Raw genomic sequence first — 13403 nt, 5'->3', positions numbered from 1 at the left:
CAGAACATGCGAAAAAAAAACAAGACAATTGACAAGTTTCACATCTAACGAAGAGAAATGAAATTAGTGGTTGATTTCGCATTAAAATTACTCGAGGAGTAATTTAAAAATTCTTCATTTTTTTGTACGCGACTAAATTAAAATGACGTCGACTTTTGTCTTTATTTTGTAATAATAACTTTATTTATTTTTTTATTGGATTAATATCATGCTAGATTATTATTTTTAGTTAATGAGTAATAATAATAAATTGTACGATAATAGAAGCTAAGCAACTAATCTCCTAAAATATTTTTTTATTTATTTTTTTTTAATTAATTAATATTTGATTAAATCGTAAATATTGTTATATTATTGTAATTATAATAATAAATATTATTTTTTTATGATTTTTTAGCTTATAAATGATAATTTTTTTCTTATAAAAAGTCCTCCGTTTACATATTTCGTAGTTTATTGGGGTCGTGATAGTGCGATGGGATTTGTGTTGGATGAGGCGGCGGCGGGAAACATCTCACGTGTTCCACATTCGAGCCTTCTGCTTCGCCACTCTTCAAATATTTGTTCAAAATTGCGAAGATTTGCGAGTTCAGTACTTGGAAGCGGCGAATTCGGTCGACCATACGTTTGAGGTTCTAAAAAAAATTTAAAAAAATAGTTTAAATTTAATTTTTAAAATTAAAAAAAAATTAATTTATTAAAAATATTAAAATTAATTAAATATATAGGTATATAAACTCTACATTAAATTTATTTAATTGTATAAATAACAAATTAATTAAAAGCAATTTTTAATAAAAATAGAATTTAATTTAATTAAAATAATTAAATTAAATAAAAATAAAATTAAATTAGAGAAAAAATTAAAATTTATTTAAAAAATAAAAATTAATTAAAATATAAAATTTTACTTAAATTCATTAGGTTTTAAAAATAAAATTAATTAAAAATAATTTTTAATTAATATAAAATTTAATTTTTAATTTATTTAATTAATTAATTTATTTAAAAAAATATTTTAAAATTATTTTTAAAAAATTAATCAAGTAAAATTTTGATTAATAAATAAAAAAATAAATTTAATTTAATTAATAATAATTTTAATAAAATTTATTTTATGTATTTTTGAAATAAAAACATTAAAATAATTTATTTGACTATTTAAAAAAATATTGAATTAAAAAAAAATGATAATAAAATAATTTTTATTAAAAATAAAATATAATTTAACTAATTTATTTAATTTCATTAAGATTTCCATTAATTTTATTTAATTAATTATTTTTATTTTAAAAATAATTTAACTAAACAAATTAAATTAATAAAAAATTATTTTTAAATTTATTTTAAAATATTATTTTAATTATTAAATTATTATTCAATTAATACTTTTAAAAAATTAATTAAATTATAATTTTATTAAATAAATCTAATTAAAAATAAATTTTAATTAATTTTATTTAATTAAAAATTAAATTAAAATTTTAAATAAATAAAAATCATTAAAAAATAATTTTTTACTCACAATTCCCTTCACAGTATCATCCTTTCCATCCACACGTTGCACCCTAAGAATGTGATAGCAAAAATCGAGTGCCTCGAATTTCCTCTGTTGATTGAGCAAAACGATCATCGTGCATCCAGCCCAATGCAATCCCTCGCCAAACAACTCTTCCGGCGTATATTCGTTATTTCCCACTGGAATGCAATAGACAAATTGCAACGCGGACCACAATCGATGGAATTCCGAGCACTCATCAATATGCATAACTCCGTTCACTGGCGGCGGTCCTGCCCAAATTGGATCGTCCAAACACATTTTAATCCTGCCCAAAATCACCTCGAAAATACTCAAGCCGCAACACAAACGTTCACGAGTCAATAAATCGCCTTCCCTTGCGATCAAGGCTTGTTTTGTCGTTCCGAGCTTCTCGATGTTCGAGACAATTTGCAAGGAGGCGTATTTAGCTTCGAGTCTTTTTTGCTTTTGTTCCGGCTTTTCGCCTTCTTTGCAGTAAGGGCGAGGCAGAATGTTCTGGAAGGGAGCCGCGTGCAAAAGATCGCAAACTTCTTCTTGCGACAACGCTTGTTCGATCAGCAAACAGAACAAAATGGAATTTCCCATTTCACGGAAGAGCTGGAAGAGTTCCGTTTTGGCGTCGGGATATTGAACGATGTCAACCAAATGGGCCTGATAGTAGCTGAGGACGCCTGGTGATCCGTAATCGCAGCGCGGTAATTTGCATTGCTGGAAAAAAAAATTTAAATTAATTTTTGATTGAAAATTTATAAATTTTTACTTAAAAATTTAAATTTTTTTACATTTTTTTTGCTATTTTGACAAAAATTGAACAAATTTCATAAAATCTTAAATTTTTTTTTTTTAAATATTTTCCAATTAAAAAATATTTTTTTCAATAAAATCTTGTAAAAAATAAAGAAATTCGATAAAAAAAAATTGAAAAAAAAATTACAAAATTTTATTAAAAAAGAAAAGAACACAAAAAAAATTATTGAATAGTTTATGACAAAAAATTCAGAAGAATTTTTTTTTTTTAATTTTGAGGTTCTTTTTTCTTTTCGTACTATTTTTTTTAATTTCTTTAATTTTTAAGAAAATTCTATAATGTTTCTACGAAAAAAAAGTAATTTAGAAATTTTAGAAAATTATTCAAAATTAGTAAAAAAAAAATTATTCATTAAATATAAAATTTCAGTCCAAAGTTTGATACGAAATTATTTTTTTTCCAAAAAATTAGCTTTTTTAAATAATTTTCTTTAAAAATTTTTAATTTTTTTTTAATTTTAATTAAAATTTTCGATTTTTTATATGAAAAAAGAATTAATTGAAACTTTTTTTGATTAAAAAAAATTTTTTTGATTATTCTCACCTTCGGCATCGCCGACATCAAAGTTCTCGTAAATTGCAACAAATTTCCTTGAATTAGCGGTTTCACAATGTCTTTCATGATAATTTCCATGACGACAGCAATACCTTGATATCCCAACAATCTACAAATAAAAAAGCATAAAAAAATTAACAAAACGTTAATAAAACAAAAAATTTTCCATGAAAAAATTGACGTCATTGGAAGTTCGTTGACATAGAAATTGAAATGCGACTCGATTTCGTAAGACGATAGACGAAAGTGAGTCATTTGCGTAATTGAAACTCTTCTATTACATTCCATTCGAATTGAATCGCAACAACTAGAAGAAACTGCAAGATCAAGGTCGTTAATGCAACAAAAGCATCTTCTGTTTATTCAGCTTTACGCGTCGGAAATTCCCAACATTCATTCATTTATTTTAAGCCAAAGTATACGAGAAATAGAGAGAAAACATAAAAATGAATCGATTGGAGTACGAACGAGAGAGGGAGAGAATAAAGTACGCATTGGAAGTTGTTTTTGCTTTGCCTTGCTTTGCTTGTTTTGACCGGTCTTTGTTTGTCAACTGCAATCATTTTTTCTCTTCGGTGGTATATAAGACGTTAATCGAATAATAGTTGCATCAGTTTACATTTTTCGCTTTTTACATCCAGATCTATCCAGAAAATAAAACTTGTTTTTTTTTTCAATTAAAAATGTTTGCAAAAATTCTCATCGCTGTAACAATTTTTGCTTGTTTTGCTGACCAAATTGTCGCGCAACGAGGTTTTTATGGAGGCTCTGCTGGCACAGGTTACAAAGATCGTTTTGTGGCAGGTCAACAAGCGATCGGGGATAGATTTCAAGCATCACAGCCCGTTGCAGCTCAAGGTACGAATCCAGCTCCAGCTCGTCCCGCTTTGCCTGTGAATGCTCATGGTGATCAACAACTATTCGATCGTTTGAGTCAATTACCGCGGGAACATCAACCTTTCTGGTTCTTGAACTATCAGCAATTGGAAGCGCAACGAGGACAGGCATTCCCTGCCTTGCCTGCTGGACAAATGCAAAATAATTTGCAAGCACCTTCAAATAATGCCCTTGACAATCGATTTGGAGCGCCGTCGTCACAGCCTTTTGTTAATTCACCGTATCCAATCGTGCAAGGAGTGCCCGGAAATATTTTTTAAGGCCGTAGTTTTAAGTTTAATTTTTTGGTAGAGATTAAAGACTTTCTTATTTTAAATTTTATTTGAAATCACTTAAGTAGTTTTATCTTTTATGGGTTGCTTTTGCTCCATCTCCTGCACTTTGACGCCAAATGGATCTTTTGTGCTCCCTTTTGAGTTTACTTTAAGTCTTTCTCATCGAAAAATTTAAGATTGTTCTCATGTTGAGCAAAAATGGTCTACGATTTGTCGTTATCTTATTCACCGATCTGATTTCCGATCTCAAAGGTCTCAGTTGCCTTTATCTTTTCTAAAGGCCTCTAATACAGCAAACTTATGTTGATAGAAATCAAGCTCTAAAAATCTCAAATTTCTCAGTTGTCGTGTTGAAGAACTTTAGTTTACTCAAAGTTCAGGACATTCGAGGTTAAAAGCAAAAAATTCTTTACTGTTTTGTTCCATATTTCTTTCAAATCTTTTGTATGGGTTGATCTTTCAACCGAATTTGGTTCTACGTATTTCCATATTTATGTTCTTCATAAGAGAAAATCATGAATTAATTTATCACCTTATTGATTCCTTCGCGGAGAATATATTCTTCATTTTGGCTTTTTTCAGTAATTATTTTTAAGAAGTAAGAATTTAAGAAAAATTCATCTCAGACAACCTCCTTTTTTGTCTTTCTTCCTCCATGTTCTCTGTGAAGTCGTTTTATTTTTATTCTACTGCTGTTAAATGAAAAACTTCAAATACTTAAAACTTAGTGTCATAAGAGCTCCTTTGGACTCCTTAATTGTGTATGAAATATATCTTATTAACTGAATAACTATTAAATGTTTCAACTTCCTTTTATACTCCAACCATGGTAATCATCATTTTTAGTTATAGTAATGTTCAGAGGTTCCTTAAACTTTCTTTCGACAAATTCTGGTCTTCGTCATCTATCCCAAAAGTTCCCCTTAGTATCAAAATTTCAAAAATAAAAATAAATGACGTTATGACCTTATGACTTACCGTCGTACATTATCAACGTTCTCATGAACATTCTTCCAGTTTTTGTTCATTAGAAGTTCATTTCAATCCGGTTGATGCACAATAAATAGACAAAACATCAAGTCAGTCTCTGTTAGAATTTCACGACGATTAGTCAAGCCGAAATAATTCGCAAAAACAAACAAAAAATATGAATAAACAAACATTTCTTGTTTTTGTCATTTTTGCCTCTTCTTCAGTTTTTGCTCAGCGAGGATTTTATGCCGGTTCCCGTTCCCAAGGCTACAAAGACAGATTTGTGCCGAAAATTGAAGACACAATTAACAATCGTTTCGATTCGCAACCACAAGTTGTTAATACCCCAAATGGACGAGTGCCGGTGAATGCCAACAACGACATCTATCTCGTTAATTATTTGGCATCCCTTCCGCGGGAAAAGCAACCTTTTTGGTTCCTGAATTATCAACTTTTGGAAGCGCAAAGGAATCGACCTCAACCAATTTCACAACAACCTCAAGCTGCCGGAAGATCTCCATTTGCTGGAAGCGGAAACAGTTTCAATTCTCAAGCAAGTTCTCAAGCGAGTGCAAGTTCTCAGACGCAGCTTTCGAACAGATTTGGGTCGTCATCGAGTGCGTCACCAACGAACGATGGGCAACAACGGTTTGGTCCATTTAAAGTTGTTGTGGGAGTTCCAGTATCGAGTAGTAATAGACTGTATTAGGAAGTGACAAACAATTTTTTTTATATTCATGGAAAAGAATAAAATTTAACGACATTTTTTTGTAACGGGAATTCCATGTCTATTCCAGAGACTTGATGAATGAATGTGGTGACAATGAAACATATACAAATTAGTGACGTCGTCAAAAAACCACAATTATTCTCTCGTTAATGACTCGTTTCAATGATCATGTACAAAGTCGCTCTTGAAAAAAAAATTTTTGTTAAAAAATTTATTAAAAAAAATGCGCGGTAAAAAATTGTTTTGAATTTTAAAATTATGAAAAAAATTATGATCGATTTTCGAAAATTTAAAAAATCTAATAGAAATATTTTCGAAAATAATCAAATTAAAATAAAATTTTTCGAAAAATTGTGATAAATTAGAATAAAATTTAAAATAAAATTTTGAATTAGAATAAATTTGAATAAAACTCGAGACAATTTTCGAAAATTTGAATAAATTTCGAAACAATTTTCGAAAATTTGAATAAATTTCGAAAAAATTTTCGAAAATTTGAATAAGTTTCGAAAATTCGAAATTATTTTCGAACATAACGACAATTAACAAAACTCATTAAAAAGCAATTATTATTTTTTTCATTTTCGAAAACAAAACAAAAAATTGATTACGAAAAAATATGTTCAGTTCAAAGTTGACTTTCGACCGAAACACTTCAAAAAACCATTCGATCTCTCTCAACAAAAAAAAAATGCAAACAAAACTCGTCTTTATCTCGCTTCTTCTCGTCATTGGCGTGCCCTTAATTTTCGCGCAACGCGGTTCCTATGCGGGCTCCCGTTCTCAAGGCTACAAAGATCGTTACCGTCAACCAGAAATGCGGGTTTCCGATAGCACGGATCCCATTCCCGTAAATGCTCATGGCGATCGTGGCTTAGTCGACCGTATCGCGCTCATGCCACGAGAGAATCAACCGTTTTGGTACATCAACGCAAAAGCCTTGGAAGCACAACGACAATCTCCGTTCCCCATTTTGAATGGCGACAACTTACAGAGCTTGGATACTGGAGCTTCTACCATGCAATTTGGCTCTCACGCATCCGGTAGATCGCCATTCGCTGGTTGAAAATGTTTCGCTTCCTTATCGTTCTTATCAATAAAATACAGAAACAAAAAAAAAGACAAGAGAGTCGCGTTAATAATTATTTATTTACAAAAGATTTTTGCTTCTGTTCTGGTTGAATCTAGATTCGATTTATGAATATTGATGAAGGAGGAGGAATGCATAAAAAGGGGCAACACACGAATTTTGTGATGTCATAACGTAGTCGCGAGACATTTTGTCGTTATATAATCGATCATTAATTCCTCGTATTTACGAGTCAGAGCAAACAAAAGAGTCGTCAAGTGTTTCCAAGCCGTAAAAATGAGTCATTTTCATGTGAGTTGAAGGTAGTTTAATAAAAAGGTAAAAAGTTTTCATTAGGATATCGACTATTGATAATATCGCGTTTTTAAAATTAAACCACGTGACTTAACCCAGTAAACATTTTACATTTCCTCCTCATGCGCATTTCAAAATAACAACTCAAATTTTTATCCCAATGCTTTTGTTCCAGTTAACTTTTAAAAATATTCAAAATTTTTAACCAATTGATTTTTCCCAATGAGCAATTTTTACTTTTATCCCAGTGAGCATTTTAAAAAATTTAAAATTTTCAACCATTTTAATATTTTAATTAATTTACATAATTTTGACTGAATAAATTGACTTTTCTCCCAAAACACAATTCAAGATTTTCAACCTTTTTGAATTTTAATTCCATTGCGCATTTTTTGCTTTTGTCCCAGTGAGCATTCTTAATAATTCGAAATTAATTATTCTAACCAATTGACATAAATTAAACTCAAAAAACAAATTTTACGTTTTTTGTAGTTGTTCAAACTTTTTAAATTTTCATCCCAATTGATATTTTTAAAAATTTTCACTATTTGACTTAACCCAGTGCACATTTTCAATTTAAAAAGATTTTAAAAAATTATTTCAGAGCTGATTTTGATAAATTCAACGTAGCAAATCTTTATAAACTTTGATCCTAAGGATATTTTGGAATTTTACTTTAGCGTAAAGAAATTTAAGTTGCAAAATAATTTTTGACCCAGTGTTAAAACAAAGTGTTAAATGTGTAATTTAAAATTTTTGCATTTTATATTAAAATTTTACATTTATTCGAGACAATTATCTATTTTAACATATTTCTCTCAATAGTTAAGGCTTTAGAACACTTTTAGGGTATCCATTCCGAGTCACATTTTAAAATTTCACCCCAATGGATATTTCAAAAAATTTAAACCACGTGACTTATCCCAGCGCACATTTCAACTTTTAATCCCAGTGCACATTTTCAATTTAAAAAGATTTTTAAAAATTATCTGAGAGCTGATTTTGATAAATTCAATTGTTTAATTTAGCGTAAAGAAATTTAAGTTGCAAAATAATTTTTGACCCAATGCGTATTTTAAAAAATTTCTCAAAATTAGAAAAACTGTAAGAGACTATTTGACGCTCCATTCCGAGTCACATTTTAAAATTTTCATCCCAATGGAAATTTCGTAAAAATTTAACCACGTGACTTGACCCAGCGCACATTTAAAATTTTTATCCCAGTGCACAATTTGAATTTTTTCTTTAAACAGACAGACGTCAATTTCTCCAAAAAATCAATTTTTTCTTTAAAATACTTTTTAAAAAATTGACTCACCTGCAAATCGAATGAAAATGCGGAGGTCCAATAAACCCAGTAAACTGTCCAAATTGCGTCGAAAATGCCATATTCAATTGTTTCGAACCCCACAAATAATGATGTGCCATTTGTGGTGGTTTTTCCCTCAACGGCTGTTGATTCGGCAGTAAACTATATTTCCCGCGTACAAACCGATTTGTCGCCGCATTATAGCAGAAATTCGACAAGAAATCGTAATTCAATTCGACAAAGACGTGCAACGTGATTCTCCCGTACGGAGCAAGAACATTATGATTCGCTTCCTTCAACATCGTTTCAAAGTCATCGAGAGCCAAGTGTTGCGACAGGAGCTTGTGACACAATCGATTGACATTTAGCAGGGCTTCGAGTTCGACGACGCCCGTCAAATCGGAGGCTTCAAAACGACTGATTGCCAATTCCAAGCTGTTTTGCATATTGGCGTTTATGCGTTGCGTGATGAGTTTATTCAAGTCAATGGAACGTCCGAGAAGTTGGACATGGCGTTGTTTCAACAAAGTCTCGTAACGGTTCGTTTTTGGGTAAACTTGGAAATTGAAGCCAAGTACCTCGCATTCGACACGGAATCTTTTATCGAGACAAATACTTCCGGCAAGTTGTTTGTAATAAGCGAAAACTTGTTCGCTGAGTTTATAGACGAACTGATCGAAGCACAAATTGACCTCAGCTTCGACTTCGTCATACAAAAATTGTTTGCGGAAAATCGTCAAGGCATACAAAGCCGAGTCGTTGTACAAGTCCAGGGGGTACAAAACGTACTCCATCATCGACGGTTCCTTCGTGCGCAAAATATGGTCCGTCAAAATCCACGGCATCGACATCTCAATGGGGAACTGAATCCGTTTTTCCATCGTTATCAAGTCGTTACACTCTTCGTTGTGCTGATGCCGAACCGTGCATTTGTTCACTTTGCGACCCATTGTCATTTCCAAATAAAATTCCCGGTACCACAATTGCGACAAATCGCAGCATTTTTGCAACGTTTCGCTGAAACTCAACAAAAACGGCCAATAAAAGCTCGTTTTGTGGAATTGATCGATGAGAACGAGACAAGCGCCGTCAATGTCTTTGCGGAGAGTTCGTTTGCCGCCAGATTTGTCCGCGATGAGACTCTCGAGCATCGTTCGGACCATGTAGAGTTGCGTGGAAGAAGGACCGACATTTAAACGCGGGACGTTTACGTGAAAGCCGCCGTCGGGATCTTTTTTGCCCTTTAAGGCGGGATCGTTTTGGGCTTCGGCTAAGCGATGCCAGTCAGCAGCAGTTTCACGTACGGAGGTGATGATGCTCCGGATGAGGTCTTTTTTGTTTTTTACTGCTTTGCGGAGGGGTTCGCGGAGAGTTACCTACGGGAAATAATAGAAAATTTTATTAAATTTTTGAAAAAAGAAAAATTTAAAGTTTGGAAAATTATTTTGACAAAAAAATTCTTTAAAAGTCATTAAAATTTGAATTTTAAGCAAAAAAATTTTTTTTTACCTATTTTTTGATCAAAAAGATGACAAGTTTTAAAAATTTTGGAATTTTAGGCAAAAATGATTTTTAAAAAACAATTTTCAACATAAATTTCTTAAAGCTGCGGACACAATTAATTTTTTTTAAAGAATTGTCAAAAAATTTGATTGCTTGAGAAAATTTTGACAGCTGTCACTTTTTTTTGCCAACAAAATATGAAAAATTTCAAGAAGTTCTTTGAAAATTCAATTTTGTGAGAATTTTTAACTAAAAACAGATAAAAAATCTTCTAAATTGCTTCAAAATTAAATTTTCAGCGAAAATTTGACAGCTGTCATTTTTTTATTACAATCAAAATATGAAAATTGTCAATTTTTTGTGGAAAAGTTTGATCTTTAGGCAAAAATTGAGCTCAAAATGTGATTTTAAACTAAAAAAATATCTTCAAAATTGCTAAAAGTTTTAATTCTTAGAAAAATTTGACAGCTGTCACTATTTTAACCATCACAAAATGATCAAATGTCACAATTTTCTCTAAAAAAAATTTTTTTTTATACTTTTTTTAATCAAAAAGTTTAATTTTTTGTCAAAAATATTCGTTTCGAGACATATTTAAACTCAAAAATTGATGTTTTATCGAAAACTGTCAAATGTTAAATGTCAAAATTATGACAGCTGTCAATTTTTTAAATAAACTTTTGTTTTTTGACCAAAAATAAATTTAAAACTGGTTCAAATTTATAATTTTCACATAAAAATTTAAAAATTACTGAAAATACCTTTACATTTATGAAAAAAAAAATAATTTTTAAACAAAATTTTGACAGTTGTCAAAAATCTCATTGTCAATATCACGAAAAATGTCAAAAATTTTTTGAAGTAAATTAAATTTCTAAGAAAAATGGAATTTCAAGTAAAGATTTTTAACAAAAACTTACTAAACATGTTTTCTAAAAGGCTCAAAAATTCAATTTTTAAAGGAAATTATGACAGCTGTCAATTTTTATATTTTTGAGTAAAATTTGAGTTCAAAATAGAAATATCATCTAAAAATGCCATTAAATATCATTAAATTATTCTAAAAAAATAATTTTTAAACAAACTTTTAAACAGAATTGACTTTCAAAGGAAATTTTTGACAGCTGTCATTAATTTTTCTTGAAAATTAAGGAAAAAAAAATTCAAAATTGTCATTAAAATGGGTTGAATTCCTAATTTTTCAGCAATTTTACGAATATTTTGACTTTTTTTGTTAAATTATTCAATTCAAGCATCATTTATGCTTCAAAAATTGAATTTTTATCGAAAATTTTGACAGCTGTCAGTTATTCTACTTTAAAAATATTTTAAAACGTCAAAATTTTCGAAAAATTTTAATTTTTAAGCAATTTTAAATATATTTTTTGTCTTTTTCAAATTAAATTGTTCATTTTGAACCAAATTTTATCTAAAAAATTTAAATTTTCGTCAAAATCTATCACTTTTCTCTTGTCAAAATAATTTTCCCCACTCTTTCAATAAATTTCCCCTCACTCACCTGAACAAAATCCTGCAACTCCGCATAAATATTCCTGCGAATCGCCTCACTCAGCACCGTTTCAATGCGTCCCATGAGCACTTGCAGTCCCTTAATCATCGCAATCACCTCAATTAGTGCAAATTTCTCATCATCCGAGTAATTATACCGCGTCGCTCTCTCATATTCCTCCGCCTCTTGCGGACACTCCTTGTTCTGATGATGATCTGTCGGATGCAACAATTTCCACGAATACAGCTCCGTGACAACTGACGTCCATTCCGACAACAATTGCAGCCCTCTTAACGCCAAATCCGCCGTGGCTCGATTTTCCGCGTCGCTTGCCGTGTCTTTGTACGTCGTGGTCACTTCGTTGCTGTAACGCGACAATTCCGAGATGTATTTGACGTGATCTTCGCGAATCTGGGGCAAATGAACCATCAGATCAGCTTGCGGCGAAATGGCGTTGCTGCTCGAAAGAGGCCATTTACTGGCATCGAAATGTTTGGAGCGTTTGATGTAGTTAAAGGGAGCGATTTGCATGTCGCCAAATAACGGAACGACCTCTAAATTCTTGAAAATTCTGTCAATCCGATCGAGACGAATTTTTTTCTTCTGATCCAACTTGTTGATGTTGCACAAATCGGAATCCATGAGAAAAAGCCCAAATCCCATGACTTTCACGAGCATATGTTTCTCCTCCGGACTCATATACATCTTTGTCTCGAACATGTGAACGCAAATATTGACGACGTCACACAATAAATCCTCGTATCCATTAATTTTCTCGAGCGTATCTTTCACGGTGTCCCGAATTTTGTTCTGTGTCGCCAAAAACATGGATAAATTTTGCGATTCTTGCAACGTATGCGAGTCGCTCATCACTTTTAGGAACTGGGCAGCTCTCCGATACGTCGAATAGTCATTTTTCACACTGGATTTCATGTTTTTCAGCTCATCCAGTACCGCGAACATGTTAATGAACTTGCCCAGGGTCAGCAAATACGCCTCCGAGACAAAATCTTTGCGTTTTTCGACGTGACACAAACGTTTGACCTCACCGGAAAACGCTTCGATGGCCTTTCGCTGGAAATACATGAAATTCAGGAGTTTGTTGACCTCGGGCGCGAGCACTTCTACGGTTTTTTCGTAGATTTCGACGCGATTTGGCTGCTCATTGGACTTTGGCTGGGGAATGGCGCGAGAACAACACCTCCAGGTATATAGCATAACCGCATGTTTTTGTCCCTCATCGAGAAGTTTGTTCTAAAAATGCAAAAAACCGTCAGTTTTGTTAATCAAGAAAGCAGAAAGACGCAACGAAGCTTACCAAATTCGCGTGCGTGGTCGCTTCTTCGATATATTTAGCGATTCCCGTTACAAAACCATTCCGGTCTTCGAAATTTGTGTCGAAATTGGCTTGATACACGACGGAGCAGGGCTGGGCTTCGATGCAAGGTTGCTCATCGGGCAGCGGAAGTTCGTCCAGTACCTCGACATTTGACAAAGCATCCGACAAAGTGATCTTTTCTTGTGCCATTTTCACGAAAATCTGAAAAAAAGTTAATTTTTTAGTCAAAAACCAATGAAATTTGCAGAATTATTTTCAGCCAATCACGGAAAAGCTTCGTACATCTGTGGCATCGAGTGTAGTGTTTACAAATAAAGTTCCTTTGTGTTAGTTGCGGGCTCGTATCTGGACACGTACCAACACAAACAAAGGTAAATTGATTTTTGTCGCTTGCGTTTTTTGTATTTTTGTCAAAAACTAACACGAATTTTACGGATTTTTCATGTTAACGAGGTGAAATGCGGGTTTAAGTGAATTTTGGAGATATTTTTAAGAATTTTTTACCTGTTTTAACAGATTATTTTAGCGAAAAAACACTGATGACTCCACCCACACTGAGATTGGATGACTCACTCGGCTTC

The 13403-nt window shown here is 31.9% G+C and overlaps 3 protein-coding genes across 3 annotated transcripts; 2 read left to right on the top strand and 1 right to left on the bottom strand.

Annotated features, from left to right (window-relative positions):
- Positions 1-200: 200 nt before the first annotated feature.
- Positions 201-13397, bottom strand: LOC134833026 (cytoplasmic FMR1-interacting protein). The gene is made up of 7 exons (XM_063847179.1): positions 13327-13397; positions 12802-13023; positions 11493-12737; positions 8480-9846; positions 2892-3012; positions 1526-2248; positions 201-635 (listed from the first exon to the last, which is right to left on the bottom strand). Exons 2-7 carry the CDS (start codon positions 13009-13011, stop codon positions 438-440), a joined length of 3864 nt encoding a protein of 1287 aa, XP_063703249.1. The 5' UTR covers positions 13012-13023; positions 13327-13397; the 3' UTR covers positions 201-437.
- Positions 3529-4087, top strand: LOC134835110 (uncharacterized). The gene has a single exon (XM_063849975.1). It carries the CDS (start codon positions 3587-3589, stop codon positions 4058-4060), a length of 474 nt encoding a protein of 157 aa, XP_063706045.1. The 5' UTR covers positions 3529-3586; the 3' UTR covers positions 4061-4087.
- Positions 6417-7002, top strand: LOC134835115 (uncharacterized). The gene has a single exon (XM_063849979.1). It carries the CDS (start codon positions 6469-6471, stop codon positions 6841-6843), a length of 375 nt encoding a protein of 124 aa, XP_063706049.1. The 5' UTR covers positions 6417-6468; the 3' UTR covers positions 6844-7002.
- Positions 13398-13403: the final 6 nt, after the last annotated feature.

The sequence above is a fragment of the Culicoides brevitarsis genome, chromosome 3 (genome assembly GCF_036172545.1).
Source record: "Culicoides brevitarsis isolate CSIRO-B50_1 chromosome 3, AGI_CSIRO_Cbre_v1, whole genome shotgun sequence".
Classification (NCBI taxonomy): Eukaryota; Metazoa; Arthropoda; class Insecta; order Diptera; family Ceratopogonidae; genus Culicoides; species Culicoides brevitarsis.
The sequence above is the reverse complement of the archived record's forward strand: the minus strand, read 5'-3'. Positions and strand labels throughout refer to the sequence as shown.

Bases quoted from the DNA above. Each gene is read 5' to 3' on its own strand.
- LOC134835115 (XM_063849979.1), top strand. From the start codon at position 6,469: ATGCAAACAAAACTCGTCTTTATCTCGCTTCTTCTCGTCATTGGCGTG.
- LOC134833026 (XM_063847179.1), bottom strand. From the start codon at position 13,011: ATGGCACAAGAAAAGATCACTTTGTCGGATGCTTTGTCAAATGTCGAG. The intron at 12,738-12,801 runs GTAAGCTTCGTT...TTGCATTTTTAG, and splicing joins CGACCACGCACGCGAATTTG to AACAAACTTCTCGATGAGGG. The intron at 636-1,525 runs GTGAGTAAAAAA...AATTTTTTTTAG, and splicing joins ATGATACTGTGAAGGGAATT to AACCTCAAACGTATGGTCGA.
- LOC134835110 (XM_063849975.1), top strand. From the start codon at position 3,587: ATGTTTGCAAAAATTCTCATCGCTGTAACAATTTTTGCTTGTTTTGCT.